The sequence below is a fragment of the Salvelinus fontinalis genome, chromosome 15 (genome assembly GCF_029448725.1).
Source record: "Salvelinus fontinalis isolate EN_2023a chromosome 15, ASM2944872v1, whole genome shotgun sequence".
NCBI classification, from domain to species: Eukaryota; Metazoa; Chordata; class Actinopteri; order Salmoniformes; family Salmonidae; genus Salvelinus; species Salvelinus fontinalis.
The window spans coordinates 31368830-31387941 of NC_074679.1; the positions used below are offsets into that span (position 1 = coordinate 31368830).

The window sequence follows — 19112 nt, forward strand, 5'->3', positions numbered from 1 at the left end:
GCCTCCTCCACGTCACCTGATGTACTGGCCTGTCTCCTGGTAGCGCCTCCATGCTCTGGACACTACGCTGACAGACACAGCTCGCATTGATGTGCCATCCTGGATGAGCTGCACTACCTGAGCCACTTGTGTGGGTTGTAGACTCCGTCTCATGCTACCACTAGAGTGAAAGCACCGCCAGCATTCAAAAGTGACCAAAACATCAGCCAGGAAGCATAGGAACTGAGAAGTGGTCTGTGGTCACCACCTGCAGAACCACTCCTTTATTGGGGGTGTCTTGCTAATTGCCTATAATTTCCACCTGTTGTCTATTCCATTTGCACAACAGCATGTGAAATTTATTGTCAATCAGTGTTGCTTCGTAAGTGGACAGTTTGATTTCACAGAAGTGTGATTGACTTGGAGTTACATTGTGTTGTTTAAGTGTTCCCATTATTTTTTTGAGCAGTGTATATACTTATTTAGAAAAGTTTCCAAAACCGCTACATAAAAACTGTAATTTTTTGCAAGGAAAAGACATACAGTGGGGCAAAAAAGTATTTAGTCAGCCACCAATTGTGCAAGTTCTCCCACTTAAAAAGATGAGAGAGGCCTGTAATTCATCATAGGTACACTTCAACTATGACAGACAAAATGAGAACAAAAAATCCAGAAAATCACATTGTAGGATTTTTTATGAATTTATTTGCAAATTATGGTGGAAAATAAGTATTTGGTCACCTACAAACAAGCAAGATATCTGGCTCTCACAGACCTGTAACTTCTTCTTTAAGAGGCTCCTCTGTCCTCCACTCGTTACCTGTATTAATGGCACCTGTTTGAACTTGTTGGCCCACTCCTCATTTTGGCCCACTCCTACATACAGACCTTCTCCAGATCCTTCAGGTTTCGGGGCTGTCGCTGGGCAATACGGACTTTCAGCTCCCTCCAAAGATCATCTATTGGGTTCAGGTCTGGAGACTGGCTAGGCCACCTTCAGGACCTTGAGATGCTTCTTACGGAGCCACTCCTTAGTTGCCCTGGCTGTTTGTTTCGGGTCGTTGTCATGCTGGAAGACCCAGCCACGACCCATATTCAATGCTCTTACTGAGGGAAGGAAGTTGTTGGCCAAGATCTCGCGATACATGGCCCCATCCATCCTCCCCTCAATACGGTGCAGTCGTCCTGTCCCCTTTGCAGAAAAGCATCCCCAAAGAATGATGTTTCCACCTCCATGCTTCACGGTTGGGATGGTGTTCTTGGGGTTGTACTCATCCTTCTTCTTCCTCCAAACATGGCGAGTGGAGTTTAGACCAAAAAGCTATATTTTTGTCTCATCAGATCACATGACCGTCTCCCATTCCTCCTCTGGATCATCCAAATGGTCATTGGCAAACTTCAGACGGGCCTGGACATGCGCTGGCTTGAGCAGGGGGACCTTGCGTGCGCTGCAGGATTTGAATCCATGACGGCGTAGTGTGTTACTAATGGTTTTCTTTGAGACTGTGGTCCCAGCTCTCTTTAGGTCATTGACCAGGTCCTGCCGTGTAGTTCTGGGCTGATCCCTCACCTTCCTCATGATCATTGATGCCCCACGAGGTGAGATCTTGCATGGAGCCCCAGACCGAGGGTGATTGACCGTCATCTTCAACTTCTTCCATTTTCTAATAATTGCGCCAACAGTTGTTGCCTTCTCACCAAGCTGCTTGCCTATTGTCCTGTAGCCCATCCCAGCCCTGTGCAGGTCTACAATTTTATTCCTGATGTCTTTACACAGCTCTCTGGTCTTGGCCATTGTGGAGAGGTTGGAGTCTGTTTGATTGGGTGTGTGGACAGGTGTCTTTTATACAGGTAACAAGTTCAAACAGGTGCAGTTAATACAGGTAATGAGTGGAGAACAGGAGGGCTTCTTAAAGAAAAACTAACAGGTCTGTGAGAGCCGGAATTCTTACTGGTTGGTAGGTGATCAAATACTTATGTCATGCAATAAAATGCAAATGAATTACTTAAAAATCATACAATGTGATTTTCTGGATTTTTGTTTTAGATTCCGTCTCTCAGAGTTGAAGTGTACCTATGATAAAAAATTACAGACCTCTACATGCTTTATAAGTAGGAAAACCTGCAAAATCGGCAGTGTATCAAATACTTGTTCTCTCCACTGTATATGTCTTAAAACAGTCAAATAAAACCTATACAGCTGTGTGATTAACTTGGTTCCCTGTACAGCCTGGGCATTTTCACCGGTCTATCTGCAATGTGTGGAAGAAATTGAGAAAGTATGTAACATACTGTAGTTAGTTAAGCAGTCATTTATACAAATGCACTTCTGCCATACAATCTTAAGTGTTACTAAGTGTGTACACATTTGAATGTTTGAATTAAAACCTTACCATCAAAATATTCCTCTTCTGCACTTTCTTGAGGCAAAGTCATCAATGTGTTTCCCCATGTCATGATTGATGCTCATGATGGCCAGACCACTCAAACGTTCCTGTGACATGGAAGACCTCAGATAGCTTTTGATGAGCTTTCATTTTGAAAATCTCCTCTCTGCCGATGCTACTGTTACTGGTAGAGTGACTGCAATTCTAAGGGCTATCCAAAGGTTAGGATAGAGTTCTTCCTGGTTTTTCTCACAGAGAAAGGGAAGAAGCTCAAAGGCAGTCATCTTATCTGATGGCAGATCAGGTGAATTCTGAATCTCGTGTGCCAGATCCATTCCACTGATGTCATTTCTGAAGGTTAGAGTGTTTTCAACTTCCATGCAGTGAGCCTTTAAAGATTCACTGGACATCTGAGAGGCAGTGCTGAAGTTCAGCAGCACTCCATATTTGGTTTTCACCTGGTCGAGTGTTTCAAATCTCTCATCCATGGATGTCACAGCAGTCGTCCACAATGTTGAAGTAGTTGACTTCTAGGTTTTTCAGTGCATCAGTCACTGGTTCATCAGGAGCCTCATAGCTGAAATGCTGCTTGCTGTTTGTCAGTCTCTTCTCTTTAAGAACAGCCTCCACATAATTTTTTCACAAATGCTTTTGGCTGTTGTCTGGGCCTCAGAGAATCCAGTTTCCCGGTATGTATTGAGGGAGGCCTTTGATTTGAGATTAAATTCACTGCGATATCCAACTGCATTGAGGCGGATTGGAGGAGCTCGTTCACCTCGTTTGTCATTTTCATTATCTCACACCATACGATACAGAAAATCAAGAAGCGGTAGGCCCAATTTCCTCTGCAAGTGCTTGTGCCTCCACTTTGGCTACAGGATCGTTGATCGTCTGTCTGGCTTCCAGTAATGACTCCCGAACCTCAGAAGCCTGATACCTGATTGCATGAACACTTTGGAGCCTACTCTCCCATCTTGTTTCACTCCATGACTTCATGGTTATGTTCACGTGTTTCTTCAAAACACTCAATCTTTGTGTGCCAGCTGAAAAGAAGGTGAAGAGCTTTTGCACATGCCCCAAAAAAACAATTGCATCTTTTGAAGAATTGGCAGCATCTGCAATGACACATCAATCCAAGGTGGCTTAGCAGTTCATACGTCTTTTCCGTATTGTCTTGTCGTGTCCTGTATATATATATATTTACACCTTTTCTTCACATATCTTTTATTTATTTTATTATCCAAGAACTCAACTACAACAGCTTTCCTGCAAAAGCTTTCCTGCAACCCGTTTCACCAATTACAATAAGTATTATTTACCTCAATCTGAAAATCCATCGTGGAAGATAGCCAGGGGCTAATTCAGAAGCTAGCCTGAAAGCTAACCAGAAGCTACTCCGATAGCTAGCCAGAAGCTAATCTGTAGCTGCCCCGAAATTAGCCGGTTTGCTAGCTAGCGTTGGTGTTTCAGCTGCCCACGTTTTGCGGTCATCAGCTATTCCTTTAGCTCGATAATCTACCGGCACTTATGTGCAACGCGACTCGGACCGGAGCATTCCGGGACTTTTTTTCTCTCAGTTTCCCCGGATTCCAACCGCAGGCTCTGGACACTTGCACCTTGATTTCGCAGCTAGCTAGCTGCATACCGTGTGACTATTGGCTTACGTCGACCCCGGAGCAAACTCAAATCATGCTGGAGCTAGCCAGCTGAGGAGTTCCATCACCATCCGGACCCGTTTCTTTTGTTGCTGCTGCAGATACGGAACCCCACCGGGCCTTCACGACTGACTGCCGACGTTATCTGCCCGAGGGATTTATCCAACCGGCAAATCCGTCCCGACGTTACCTGAACGCTCACCTGAGGCCCGCTAATCGTTAGCTGTCCTATCGGCTGCTATCTGAACAAAACCCCACTACACGGAACCTACCGACGGAAACGCACGAGGTATCTACAAACAGACCTCCCTCCTATGCTGCTACCGATAGCCATATACCCGGCCAGCTGTCTGGATCGCCACGACCCCAACCAACCTCTACTCACTGGACCCTTACTGATCACTCGATTAAGCATGCCTCTCCTTAATGTAAATATGCCTTGTCCATTGCTGTTCTGGTTAGTGTTTATTGGCTTATTTCACTGTAGAGATTCTAGCCCTGCTCTCTATACCATATCCAACCTCTCAGTTCCACCACCCACATATGCGATGACATCACCTGGTTTCAATGATGTTTCTAGAGACAAGATCTCTCTCATCATCACTCAATACCTAGGTTTACCTCCACTGTATTCACATCCTACCATACCTTTGTCTGTACATTATTCCTTTAAACTATTTTATCGCCCCCAGAAACTTCCTTTTACTCTCTGCTCTAGTAGCTCTAGGCGACCAATTCTCATAGCTTTTAGCCGTACCATTATCCTACTTCTCCTCTGTTCCTCTGGTGATGTAGAGGTGAATCCAGGCCCTGCAGTACCTGGCTCCACTCCTATTCCCCAGGCGCTCTCTTTTGATGACTTCAGTAACCGTAATAGCCTTGGCTTCATGCATGTTAACATTAGAAGCCTCCTCCCTAAGTTTGTTTTGTTCACTGCTTTAGCACACTCTACCAACCCGGATGTTTTAGCCGTGTCTGAATCCTGGCTTAGAAAGACCACCAAAAATTCAGACATTTTTATCCCCAATTACAATATTTTCAGACAAGATAGAACGGCCAAAGGGAGCGGTGTTGCAATCTACTGCAAAGACTGCCTGCAGAGTTCTGTTATACTATCCAGGTCTGTTCCCAAACAATTTGAACTTCTACTTTTAAAAATCCACCTCTCTAAAAACAAGTCTCTCACCGTTGCCGCCTGCTATAGACCACCCTCTGCCCCCAGCTGTGCTCTGGACACTATATGTGAACTGATTGCCCCCCATCTATCTTCAGAGCTCGTGCTGCTAGGCGACCTAAATTTGAACATGCTCAACACCCCAGCCACCCTACAATCTAAGCTTGATGCCCTCAATCTCACACAAATTATCAATGAACCTACCAGGTACCACCCCAATTCCGTAAACACGGGTACCCTCATAGATATCATCCTAACAAACTTGCCCTCCAAATACACCTCTGCTGTTTTCAACCAAGATCTCAGCGATCACTGCCTCATTGCCTGCATCCGTAATGGGTCAGCGGTCAAACGACCTCCACTCATCACTGTCAAACGCTCCCTGAAACACTTCAGCGAGCAGGCCTTCCTAATCGACCTGGCCGGGATATCCTGGAAGGATATTGATCTCATCCCGTCAGTAGAGGATGCCTGGTCATTTAAAAAAAATGCCTTCCTCACCATCTTGAATAAGCATGCCCCATTCAAGAAATTTAGAACCAGGAACAGATATAGCCCTTGGTTCTCTCCTGACCTGACTGCCCTTAACCATCAGAAAAACATCCTATGGCGTTCTGCATTAGCATCGAACAGCCCCCGTGATATGCAACTTTTCAGGGAAGCCAGAAACCAATATACACAGGCAGTTAGAACAGCCAAGGCTAGCTTTTTCAAGCAGAAATTTGCTTCCTGCAACACAAATTCAAAAAAGTTCTGGGACACCGTAAAGTCCATGGAGAATAAGAACACCTCCTCCCAGCTTCCAACCGCTCTGAAGATAGGAAACACTGTCACCACCGACAAATCCACTATAATTGAGAATTTCAATAAGCATTTTTCTACGGCTGGCCATGCTTTCCACCTGGCTACCCCTACCCCGGACAACAGCACTGCCCTCCCCTCTGCTACTCGCCCAAGCCTCCCCATTTCTCTTTCTCCCAAATACAGTCAGCTGATGTTCTTAATGAGCTGCAAAATCTGGACCCTTACAAATTAGCCGGGCTAGATAATCTGGACCCTTTCTTTCTAAAACTATCTGCTGAAATTGTTGCCACCCCTATTACTAGCCTCTTCAACCTCTCTTTCGTGTCGTCTGAGATCCCCAAAGATTGGAAAGCAGCTGCGGTTATCCCCCTCTTCAAAGGGGGGGACACCCTTGACCCTAACTGCTACAGACCTATATCTATCCTACCCTGCCTTTCTAAGGTCTTCGAAAGCCAAGTCAACAGATTACCGACCATTTCGAATCACACCACACCTTCTCCGCTATGCAATCTGGTTTCAGAGCTGGTCATGGGTGCACCTCAGCCACGCTCAAGGTCATAAACGATATCGTAACCGCCATCGATAGGAAACAATACTGTGCAGCCGTATTCATTGACCTGGCCAAGGCTTTTGACTCTGTCAATCACCACATCCTCATTGGCAGACTCGACAGCCTTGGTTTCTCTAATGATTGCCTCGCCTGGTTCACCAACTACTTCTCTGATAGAGTTCAGTGTGTCAAATCGGAGGGTCTGTTGTCCGGGCCTCTGGCAGTCTCTATGGGGGTGCCACAGGGTTCAATTCTTGGACCGACTCTCTTCTCTGTTTACATCAATGATGTCGCTCTTGCTGCTGGTGATTCTCTGATCCACCTCTACGCAGACGACACTATTCTGTATACTTCTGGCCCTTCTTTTGACACTGTGTTAACAACCCTCCAGGCGAGCTTCAATGCCATACAACTCTCCTTCCGTGGCCTCCAACTGCTCTTAAATACAAGTAAAACCAAATGCATGCTCTTCAACCGATCGCTGCCTGCTCCTGCCCGCCTGTCCAACATCACTACTTTGGACGGCTCTGACTTAGAATATGTGGACAACTACAAATACCTAGGTGTCTGGTTAGACTGTAAACTCTCCTTCCAGACCCACATCAAACATCTCCAATCCAAAGTCAAATCTAGAATTGGCTTCCTATTCCGCAACAAAGCATCCTTTACTCATGCTGCCAAACATACCCTTGTAAAACTGACCATCCTACCAATCCTCGACTTCGGTGATGTCATTTACAAAATAGCCTCCAAAACCCTACTCAATAAATTGGATGCAGTCTATCACAGTGCCATCCGTTTTGTCACCAAAGCCCCATATACTACCCACCACTGCGACCTGTACACTCTCGTTGGCTGGCCCTCGCTTCATACTCGTCGCCAAACCCACTGGTTCCAGGTCATCTACAAGACCCTGCTAGGTAAAGTCCCCCCTTATCTCAGCTCGCTGGTCACCATAGCAGCACCTACCTGTAGCACGCGCTCCAGCAGGTATATCTCTCTAGTCACCCCCAAAACCAATTCTTCCTTTGGACGCCTCTCCTTCCAGTTCTCTGCTGCCAATGACTGGAACGAACTACAAAAATCTCTGAAACTGGAAACACCTATCTCCCTCACTAGCTTTAAGCACCAGCTGTCAGAGCAGCTCATAGATTACTGCACCTGTACATAACCCATCTACAATTTAGCCCAAACAACTACCTCTTTACCTACTGTATTTATTAATTAATTTATTTTGCTCCTTTGCACCTCATTATTTCTGTCTCTACTTTGCACTTTCTTCCAATGCAAACCAACCATTCCAGTGTTTTTTAGTTTTTATTTTACTTGCTGTGTTGTACTCACTTCACCTCCATGGCCTTTTTATATTTTATTTATTTATACATATATCTGTTTGCCTTCACCTCCCTTATCTCACCTCACTTGCTCACATTGTATATAGACTTATTTTTTTTCACTGTATTATTGACTATATGTTTGTTTTTACTCCATGTGTAACTATGTGTTGTTGTATGTGTCGAACTGCTTTGCTTTATCTTGGCCAGGTCGCAATTGTAAATGAGAACGTGTTCTCAATTTGCCTACCTGGTTAAATAAAGGTTAAATAAAATAAATAAAAATAAATAAAAATGACAAGGTTAAGAGTATGTGCGCCAGATGGGACGTAAACGACTCTGGGATGTTTTTTTGAGCAGTCTGGCTTTACTCCTAGGTGCTTGCCCTTCATGTCGGACCCATTATCATAAGCTTGCCCTCTGCAATCTTCAAATGGAATCTTTAGCTCGTTCAGCTTCTATAAGATGACAGTGGACATCTTGTAACCTCAACATTCAGCAAAGCCGAGGAAGTGTTCCTTGATATCTGGCTTTCCCTTTAAAGCCACGCTTCTCAGAAAATTGGACATTTGCTCCTGGTGACTAATGTCAGGTGTACAGTCCAAGATAATGGAGAAGTACTTTGAGTTTCTTACTTGAGTTACTAATGCTTCCAGAATCGTGTCACTAAAAATCTGTATCAGCTCATTCTGTGTGCGCTTCCCAAGATAAAGAACATGTGTCTCTCCATCTTTAATTTTGCTGAGATGATTTTCCATAACGGTGTCAAATTTAGCCAGTAATTCAACCTCTTTTAGGAAGTTTCCATTATCTGGTTGGAAGAGTTTGTCTGATGAACACCTGAATGCTAGGTTTGTTTCAGCCAGAGACTGGGTGATACTTATTAAACGTGTATGGACATCCCGCCATCTCTTTCTTTCAGCCTCCAAAATTGTCATTTGTATCTGGTCAAGAGTCTGTCCCCGATTTAGATCAAGTTCTCTTCACTTAATCATATTGTTTGTGTGTTCAGGACTACCCTCATGGTGCTTCAGAATGGCATTGATATTTGACCAGTCATTCACACCTTCCTTTATTATTTTGTAGTCTTTTGTAGAAAAGCTTACAACAAAAACAATACACAGTGTTTTAGTATGAAAGCAACAAGAGACATGTCTTATGTAGGGAAATTGGGAACCTGACATGTCTCTTGTCTCTTGTAGGATATTGGTATTTAGGTTTGTTATTCAGTTTGCGTGCCCTAATCGATAAGGCATCTGATTCTGCATCAGAAGATTGAGTGAGTGTTTCTTTGTAGTTGTTAAATATGACTAGTTTTCCTAATTTTGACACTTTTCCTACATAAACCATGTATCTTGTTACCAGTAAAATTTATATTGTTATGTAGGTTGAATAACCAGAGACTGCGTGGCCTAATGGATAAGGCATACGATTCACAATCTGAAGAGTGATGGTTTGAGTACCTTTGTGGACCATTTATCTACTGTTGATACTTAGAAAAATGACATTGTCATGTATTTGAACACACTGTGTAGCCTAATGGAGTGTGACTTTCAATCAACAAAAAAAATGAGGTTCTTTGTGGTTGTTTAATTTAACCAGCTGTCCTCATTTAAACAATTTCCCTACTTAAAGGAAAACTCCACCCAAAAACGATCTATTGGCATTTGTTTCATTAGTACATTATTGACACAGTCCCAAAATGTTATACTTGTCAGCAATCAAGTTTTCAAGATACGTAACTTTCAAAATACAGAAATTAGCCCCAAATGATTTCTGTATTTTGAAAGTTTGCATAACTGTAGCAAAATATCTGCAGGATAGTCTGAACAGAACCCACAAGAGGTCTTGAGTATTGTATAACTTTTCTCTCTCGCGCACAGTTATCGGAGGCCCAGGTAAAATGGTGCAGCAATATCAGTCGACATCACAAAGCAAGTCCACATTTTCCGCCGCTTAATTCTGCCAGTCTTTTCCTTCCTCACCAAACGCACAATCAAAAATGAAAAACATACACAGCATTAAACAAATGGGAACTTGCCTCACAATGAGGGGATGTGAGTGCCACATGAGATAAGACTGAGGAAGTGAAATTAGGCAGGCTGATAAAGATATGGATCAAAGCCACTGGAATATCTTTCAAAAGTTGAAATACTTCATGTGGAATTAGCTCAGAAAACAAGGTAAATTTAGGCATATTTAGAGAGCAACACAACTTCTGTCACTTGCCTCAAATCTAGGAAATCTGAGAAATAACAGTAGGCTATATAAGAAAATAAAGTCAGATGTAAAATAGGATGGCAATGATTTTATTATGTTAACAAATCAACACATTTAAGAAATTCACAGTTATTTTATATACACTGGTCTATTGCACATATTAAAAAACAGGCTTGACACACCCAGCTCACATGGGTTATAGACTATACATTTCAGATACCCATTAAATTAAGAAAATAAAACAAAATAACCATTGTTTATCGTTACAATACATCTTATCACATGTTTTAGATTGACCGAAGTGGATCTGAACGATCCAATGCTTTTTTGTTAATAGGAACCATCTTTTCCAAAAAACGTTGTCATTGGGATGAATTTAGAAAAACTGATGATATTGCTCTTTCCAACCTTACCATGTGTTTGTTCCATTGGAAACAATGCCACAGACAATGATTTAGAAGTACCCCCCACAGAAAAAGTTAATGAACCGCCAAGAAGGATAATAAACGATATCTTCAATTTGTTCTGATAACACCATATAAAGCATGTATAGCATATAATCCATGTTGGGGCTTTTCAGGGTTATCCTTTTAAGCAGCCAAATAAGACTTCACTTACTACTTTGTTCAAAATATACATAAAAACGGTGCAAAACTTTCAGTCAAAACCCATAGTGGCATGCACCACTGTAAACATCTATGCTTAAATTCACACGGCTTAGCGGTAAATGCGCCTATGACAAATGCACAGTAGTCAAGGAAATATCCAGTGTTTCCAGTTATCCAGTGTTTTGTTCATTGAGGATTTACTGTCTGACCTCCAGCTTTTAAAGTGTTGTGTTAGAACATATGGCTGTATGAGTTAGTGCTCGTCTTTGTCTCGTCCCATCTTCTCCTTCTTCTCCTTCTTCTCCTTTTCGTCCTGCAGGGCCGTGCCCAGTTTCTTGATGAGGACAGAGAGGACCTTGTCCAGGGGGTCCATCACCCCCCTCTGGAGCCATTTGGGAATTGTAGTCCTTGCGTGGTGGAAGCCTAGCTTCTGCAGAATGTAGTCCACGCCGACAGGATCGATCTTCCGTCCCGTCCAGGAGATGAGCCTATGGAAATTGATAATTAAGACTGAGTCAAGAAACCCACAGATGTATGGACAAAAGGGTTTACGTTTAGGGTATAGACCTAAAAGTGGGCTTATGGAGTAGTTGAAATGCTCAGGTGAGGGGTTAAGGAGTCACAAAACACAGGGATCAATTACACATACTACAAATGTACTGTATTGTTAGTTTGGAAAAAAGTGTTAAGTTCATGTTTTATGTATCCCTATATTTCTGTTATTACAGGGCTATCACTTAGTCAAGAGTGCACCTGCGCGGGAAGTCTTGTTTTTGATGGACCTAGCCTTGAGTGGAATGGCTACCTTGTACTGTGTTCATACAGTATAGTAAACTTTGTTAAACTGGAACCTTGTCGTTGAGTCATTTCGAGTTAACATTGGTAGCAGAGGATGGCTAATAACTGTGCCACCTCGCTTCGACGAGAAGAGGTGGTACGAAAGTTGGAAAAATGAACTTGGAATCTGGACACGGGTTATTAATCTGGACGCGAAAAAGCAAGCACTTGCGGTGGTATTATCGCTCGAGGGAAGAGCGTGAGATACAGCACTGGAAATATCCGTTGAGGATTTGAACAAGGATGACGGTATGGGAACTTTGATCACAGCACTGGATTCTGTATTTCTTAAAGAAGAGAAAGACCGTGCCTACGAGGCATATTCAAACTTTGACAGTGTTACGAGAGATATTTCGGTTGCAATGACGGACTACATCATTGACTTCGAACAGAGGTACAATAGGATGCGCAAGTACGACATGGTTCTCCCGGATGCAGTGTTAGCTTTCAAGTTGCTAGATACTGCCTGTCTAGATGGTAGGGAGAAACAGTTAGCTTTGACTGCTTGTACTGTGCTGACTTTTGCATCAATGAAGTCGGGACTAAAAATAATTTTGGGTGAAAAGACGTCTGTCGCGCCAATAACAGATGGAATGCAAGTGAGTGACGTAGCATATTACACTGAGCAGCAGAGAAAAGGCAACAAAAAGTCACGTTCTCAAGACAACCAGAAGAGGGCGCCATTTCCCGGCACAAATCCACCGGACAAATATGGAAGGAGATCAAAATGTGCTATTTGTCAAAGCACTTACCATTGGGTTAAAGACTGTCCTCATAAAAATGAACAAGTTAAACTAACAGAGGAAAATGTAAACACAGAGATAGAGCAGTGTAACATTACACTGTTTTCAAATGAATCTGCTTCTGATACTGAGATTTTTATAGTTGAATCCTTAGGATCTGCTGTGATTGATACTGCATGTACACGGACAGTGTGTGGTGCAAAATGGCTTGATAGCTGTCAGTGAACGAAATATGGAAGTAGTACAAAATATGATTGACACACGAAGCAACAGAGCTTTCAAATTTGGAGATGGGAGAATTGTCCATTCTACCAAGAGAGTTAAGATACCAGCAAAAACTGGTCAGACAAAGTGTTACATTGAAACAGAGGTGGTCCCTGCAGATATTCCCTTAATATTAAGCAAAGCTTCCCTCAAGAAGGCAGAGGCTGTACTAGACATAAAAAATGACAAGGCAGTGATGTTTAAACAACCAGTGACTCTTGAACTTTCTACCTCAGGCCACTATTATGTAAAAATTTTAGACAAAGATATCATCCATGCAAAAATGAGATTCTGACTGACACAGAGCACATGGAGATTCTGACAGTCACAGAAAACATGAACACAAAAGAAAAACACAAAGTATTGTTAAAGCTTTACAAACAGTTTGGACATGCTACAGTTGACAGACTTCAGAAATACCTCAGCAGTTCAGGGAATAATGATGATGAGAGTATTTCCATTCTACAGCAGATAGTTAACAGTTGTGAGACATGTCAAAAATACAGTAAACATAAGCCCAAACCAGCTGTTGGTTTGCCACTGGCTTCCAAGTACAATGAAACAGTGGCTGTAGATCTACATGAGTTAGGACCAAGTGTGTGGTATCGTCACATAATCGACCACTTCACACACTTTAGTGCTGGAAGCATTGTGAATACAAAGAAACCCAGTGACATCATCAAGCACTTTATTCATTCCTGGATAAGTGTCCATGGCCCACCCCAGAAATTGTACAGTGACAATGGAGAAGAATTCAATAATAATGAAATAAGAGAAATGGCAGAGAACTTCAACATGGAAGTAAAGACAACTGCTGCATACAGTCCATGGAGCAATGGACTTATGGAGAGACACAATCAAACACTCACAGAGATCATGCTGAAAGTGAAGCAAGACAATGGATGTGACTGGAAAACAGCCCTAGATTGGTCTTTGATGGCAAAAAACTCAATGCACAATGTTCATAGCTACAGCCCATACCAACTAGTGTTCGGGCAGAACCCTAATCTTCCCTCTGTACTGGTTGACAAGCCACCAGCACTAGAAGGGACCAGTGTGAGTGCATGGGTGGGACAGCACCTTTCAGCACTACATGCAGCGAGAAAAGCATTCACTGAAGCAGAGTGCTCAGAGAGAATTCGCAGGGCTCTGCATAAACAGCTACGACCCACCGATGAGAAGTACGAAACTGGAAATAAAGTGTACTACAAACGAGTTGACTGTCAAGAGTGGAAAGGACCGGGAGTAGTCATTGGCCAAGATGGTGTGGTGATATTTGTGAGGCACGGAGGCATCATTGTCAGGGTGCATCACTCAAGATTGCGGAAAGTAAATGATCAATAAGATAGAGGGGCTGTTGCTGAGAATCAGTCTCCTAATGAAAATGACAAAAAGGCCACAGTAACAGACACAAACCTACCAGATGTCGCATCCAATGATATGGACATGATATGGAAACTGACACAGAAAATGGAGCAGAGACCTTCAACCATGCCACAGATAATACTGTTGAGCGTTCAAATGAGGAAAACATTCAACAACAGCCACATGTGTTAAGAGAACATGGTTGTTCCAATCTGAACACTGGAGAAACTGTTAAATACACGGACAGAGAAAGTGGTAATCCACATACAGCAACCGTCATTGGACGAGCAGGAAAAGCAAAAGGAAAACACCAGAACTGGTATAACTTGCAGTACTCTGAACAAGCTACACTTTCTGGTACAACAGGGTCAGCTGAGCTGTCACTTGTAGATAATCTCAGAATTTAACCAATGGAAAATCGAGAAAAAGAGAATGACATTCAAAATGATGATGTACTTGAAACAAAGGACGTGTCATTTGACTCAGCTAAGCTAGATGAGCTCAGTAATTGGAGGAAAAATTGAGTGTCTGAGGAAGTCAAAGACATTGGCCAAAAGTGCGTCTCAACAAGGTGTGTGTGTACCCTTAAAGAATCCTTAACTGGAATAGTGCCTAAAGCACGTCTAGTGGCTAGAGGTTTTGAGGAGCTGGCTGCTAAACAACTCCCAAAAGACTCACCGACATGCGCCTCAGAGTCACTCAGATTGCTGATGTCAGTGATCTGCCAGAAAAAATGGAAACTTAATTCCATAGACATCAAATCTGGATTTTTGCAGGGACCAGAGCTGTCAAAGAACGTTCACATCCAACCTCCGCCTGAAGCTAAAAGTGAAGGAACACTGTGGAAACTAAAAAAGTGTGTGTATGGCCTGGCAGATGCATCACTCTACTGGTACAACAAAGTCAAGGCAACAATGCTGAATACAGGTGGAAAAATGTCACATGCGGATCCTGCAGTCTTCTATTGGCTTGATCAAGACTGCAATGTGACTGGAGTGCTTGCCTGTCATGTTGATGACTTTATCTGGGGTGGCTCACAGACCTTTGCAACAACTGTGATTCCACACCTCAAAGCTGTTTTCCAGGTTGGCCGTGAGGAGCATGATAATTTTTGTTATGGTGGCATAGAGTTTATTACAGTTGATGGAACAATACTGATGCAACAGGAGAGCTATATCAAGAATCTTCAACCCATTCACATGGATTCTTCAAGAGTCGTACAAAGGAATTCCCCTCTATGTGGAATTGAAGCTGATCAATTGAGGTCAAAGATAGGACAAATTTTATGGGCTGCGAGAAAAAGTAGACCTGATGTAATGTTTGATGGTTGCAACTTGGCATCTAACACAAAACACGCCACTGTACAAACCATTCATGAGGCGAACAAAGTTGTTCGTAAACTGAAATCACAACAAGTGACTTTAAAGTTTCAGCATGTTGGAAAAGATGACTCTTTGAAACTAGTTGTCTTCAGTGATGCTTCGCTAGGGAACCTTACAGATGGAGGCACACAAGGTGGACATTTAGTTGTGTTAATGGGTGAAGGAGGAAGATTCTCACCTATCTGTTGGCAGTCAAAAAGGATCAGAAGGGTTGTCCGAAGCACACTTGCTGGAGAAACCCTTGCTCTTTTGGATGGAATTGACAATGCTATCTTTCTTGCAACTCTGTTCTCAGAGCTTACCACTGGTGAGACAAAACGGCACTTTCTACCTGTAGTTTGTGTCACTGACAACTACTCATTAATTGATGTTGTGAAGTCAACCAAGTCTGTCACAGAGAAAAGACTTTGTCTTGAGATTAGCAGCATCAAGGAACTTATTCAAGCAGAGAATCTGTGGTCGACCACAAAGGAACAGCTTGTTGACTGTCTGACTAAAAAAGGAGCATCCGGTCTTTTGCTCCTACAGGCTCTCAGTAATGGAAAGTAGCAGCTTGAGTAATACTAATAAAAACTGTCACACAACCCATTTGTAATGAGGAACTTGAATAATACTTGGACATTTAATTACGTTGTTGATTATTTGTCTTTAAAGAAAAGGGGAGATTGTTAAGTTCATGTTTTAAGTATCCCTATATTTCTGTTATTACGGGGCTATCACTCAGTCAAGAGTGCACCTGCGCAGGAAGTCTTGTTGTTGATGGACCTAGCCTTGAGTGGAATGGCTACCTTGTAGTGTGTTCGAATAGTATAGTAAACTTTGTTAAACTGGAACCTTGTCGTTGTGTCATTTCGAGTTAACAAAAAGTGTCTGCACAGTGGCATATATTATTGGTCTGAGGGCTTGGGTCTGGTTTACCGGAGTGTGGGCTCCAGGTGCCAGGTGTTGCACATGAATTCTCTCCAGTCCACCGTGGTGTAGTTGATGCCTTCCTCCTTGTCTGTGGAGTTCTCATCATGCAGGGCTGTCGGGCTCTTCTGGCCAGGCCGAGTGGCAAACATCCGAGGGTTGAAAAGGGCTGCAGACCAGGGAACAGGGAAGGGGGGGGGGGGAGTTTGTGTCAAACTATAGAGTGCCTTGGTTCTCCATGTTCTTCTATGACTACTAGTTCCTAAAACAAAGAGCACCTTTAATTTAGCTTCAATGATATTTTAGTTGTACCTACATTGCTATTTTTTTCTATATAAAGTTAGCAGCGAAAGTTATCATGTTTCATGAGCTGAAAAAACCCCAATAAAAACAGAAATGTTCCATATGCACAAAAAGCTTATTTCCTTAAAATGTTGTGCACAAATTAGTTTACTGTTAGTGAGAATTTCTTCTTTGCCAAGATAATAACACATCTACCTGACAGGTGTGGCATATCAAGAAGCTGATTAAACAGAATGATCATTACACCTTGTGCTGGGGACAATAAAAAGCCACTCTAAAATGTGCAGTTTTGTCACACAACACATTGCCACACATTGTCTTAAGTTTCGAGGGAGTGTTCAATTGTCATGCTGACAGCGGGAATGTCCACCAGAGCTGTTGCCAGAGAATTTAATGTTAACTTCTCTACCTCCGTTGTTTTAGAGAATTTGTCAGTACGTCCAACCGGCAACACAACCACAGACCACGTGCATGGCGTTGTGTGGGCGAGTGGTTTGCTGACGTCAACGTTGTGAACAGAGTGCCCCATGGTGGCGGTGGGGTTATAGTATAAACTACAGACAACAAACACAATTGCATTTTTTTTATCCCCTTTTCCCCCCAATTTCGTGGTATTGTTGGTTGTTAGTAGTTACTGTCTTGTCACATCACTACAACTCCCGTCCGGGCTCGGGAGAGACAAAGGTCGAGAGACATGCGACCCCCGAAACGCAACCCAACCAAGCGCACATCCAACCCGGAAGCCAGCCACACCAATGTGTCGGAGGAAACACCGTACACCTAGCGACCTGGTCAGCGTGCACTGTGCCCGGCCCGCCACAGGAGTCGCTAGTGTGCGATGAGACAAGGATATTCCTTCCGGCCAAACCCTCCCTAACCCAGACGACGCAATTATGCGTCGCCCCATGGGGACAGAGGCTGGGCGACAGAACCCATCACGACAGAGCCTGAGCTCGAACCCAGAGTCTCTGGTGGCACAGCTAGCCTTAGACCACTGCTCCACCCGGGAGGCCACACAATTGCATTTTATATATGGCAATTTGAATGCACAGAGATACCGTGACGAGATCCTGAGGCCCATTGTCATGCCATTCATCCGCCGCCATTACCTCATGTTTCAGCATGATAATGCTCGGCCCCATGTCGCAAAGATCTGTACACAATTCCTGGAATTGTGAATTTGTCCCAGTTCTTCCATGGCCTACATACTCACCAGACATGTCACCAATTAGGCATGTTTGACTGATTCCTTATATGAACTGTAAAATCTTTGAAATTATTGCATGTTGCATATATATTTTTGGTCAGTATATATAAAGTTATCATGTAAAGTACAGTTAATCGTTCTGGTTTGCTACATATAGTGTGCTGCTATTGTTAACATTTCAGGGGCTCTCACCCTTCTCTTTTTCCTTCAGGTAGGCAGAGACCAGGTCGTGCAGAAACATGATGAGCTCGGCATCCATGGTGACACATATGTGGTCTGTGAACTCAGTCACCACGCTGCACTCCACCTTGGGCTTACTGTTGGAGTCTGAAACAGAGGGGAAACAATAGAGTCATTCCAACAAAGATATATTAATGGGAACAAACTGAAAATGACAAAAATATTCTTGGAGGACAATACAAGTGGACTTCAACAACAACATTGCCCCTAAATATATACCATTGCTAATTGTGGTCTGTTCATACTGGTGGACCGAATACCAACTGAGCCTACCAGTCAAGGAGGGTTCATCGGGATCCTGAACATGGATGGACTTGAAGTCCAGCTGCATCCTGGGTAGGGCAAAGACGGTCTCTGTCTCGTGGTTATAGCTGGACGAGCCTCGGAAGCTGCTTAGCAGACTGGAACTCTTGGCGGCAGCCCCACTCTCTGTGTTGTTGGCGTCCACGTTCCGCAAGAGGTATAGCTCTGGGGAACAGGATACATTAGAATGAGGCAGGCGTCTTGAGTACATTGGGTCAAGGGAAACAGGAGACCTTGTATATAACATTGGTAGAATTTAGAAGGCTTTACCCTCATTCCTCATGGCAGTCACATAATTGAACCATTCTTTGACTGTGGCTACTCCGTGAGGGGGGTTTTCGTGCCGGCGACGGGTGATTTTGGTGATGGTGGCCATGGGGCTCTCTAGTGCGCCGCAGGGTTTGGTTACCATGGTGTTGTGACCCAGATGAAAATCCAACGTCTGCACGATATAGGTGGAGTCATCAGTGGAGCCTGATTGGATAAAAAAATAGGTTGAGGTTAGAGGTATTTTGGTGACTTGCTTTAGCCCACATCCCCCCCCTCTCTGTCTCTTGAAATCCTTACCATCCTCCAATATCTTCTGAGCCTCGGTCCAAAAGGCTATGTTGGGCTCCTCCAGGTGGAATAAAGCCCAGGACTTGGAGCGGAAGTTGGGCCCATGGAAGCAGGCCAGGGTCATGTGGTTGCCATGGAGACTCATGGAGCCACCCAGTTGCACGGCGTCCTCTGGGAGAGGCATCTGGAAGAGGGAGATGTGGCATCCAGCGATCACCTTCAGAACCCCAGGCCAGTGACGATGGTGCGCTGCATCCATGTCTGGGAGAGAGAGCAATGACGAGAGTGAA

At 43.6% G+C, this 19112-nt stretch overlaps 1 protein-coding gene across 17 annotated transcripts in view; it reads right to left on the reverse strand.

Annotated features, from left to right (window-relative positions):
• Positions 1–10171: 10171 nt before the first annotated feature.
• Positions 10172–19112, reverse strand: part of LOC129811789 (bridge-like lipid transfer protein family member 1) — a 148432-nt gene continuing 139491 nt past the window's right edge. For all 17 annotated transcript variants that reach the window (XM_055863402.1, XM_055863410.1, XM_055863415.1 and 14 more), the window contains 6 exons: positions 18832–19083; positions 18535–18738; positions 18235–18429; positions 17914–18048; positions 16221–16380; positions 10172–11199 (listed from right to left, as the gene is read on the reverse strand). In XM_055863402.1, coding sequence (XP_055719377.1) covers positions 10965–11199; positions 16221–16380; positions 17914–18048; positions 18235–18429; positions 18535–18738; positions 18832–19083 — 1181 coding nt within the window. In that variant the 3' untranslated portion in view covers positions 10172–10964. The remainder of the gene's footprint in view (positions 11200–16220; positions 16381–17913; positions 18049–18234; positions 18430–18534; positions 18739–18831; positions 19084–19112) is intronic.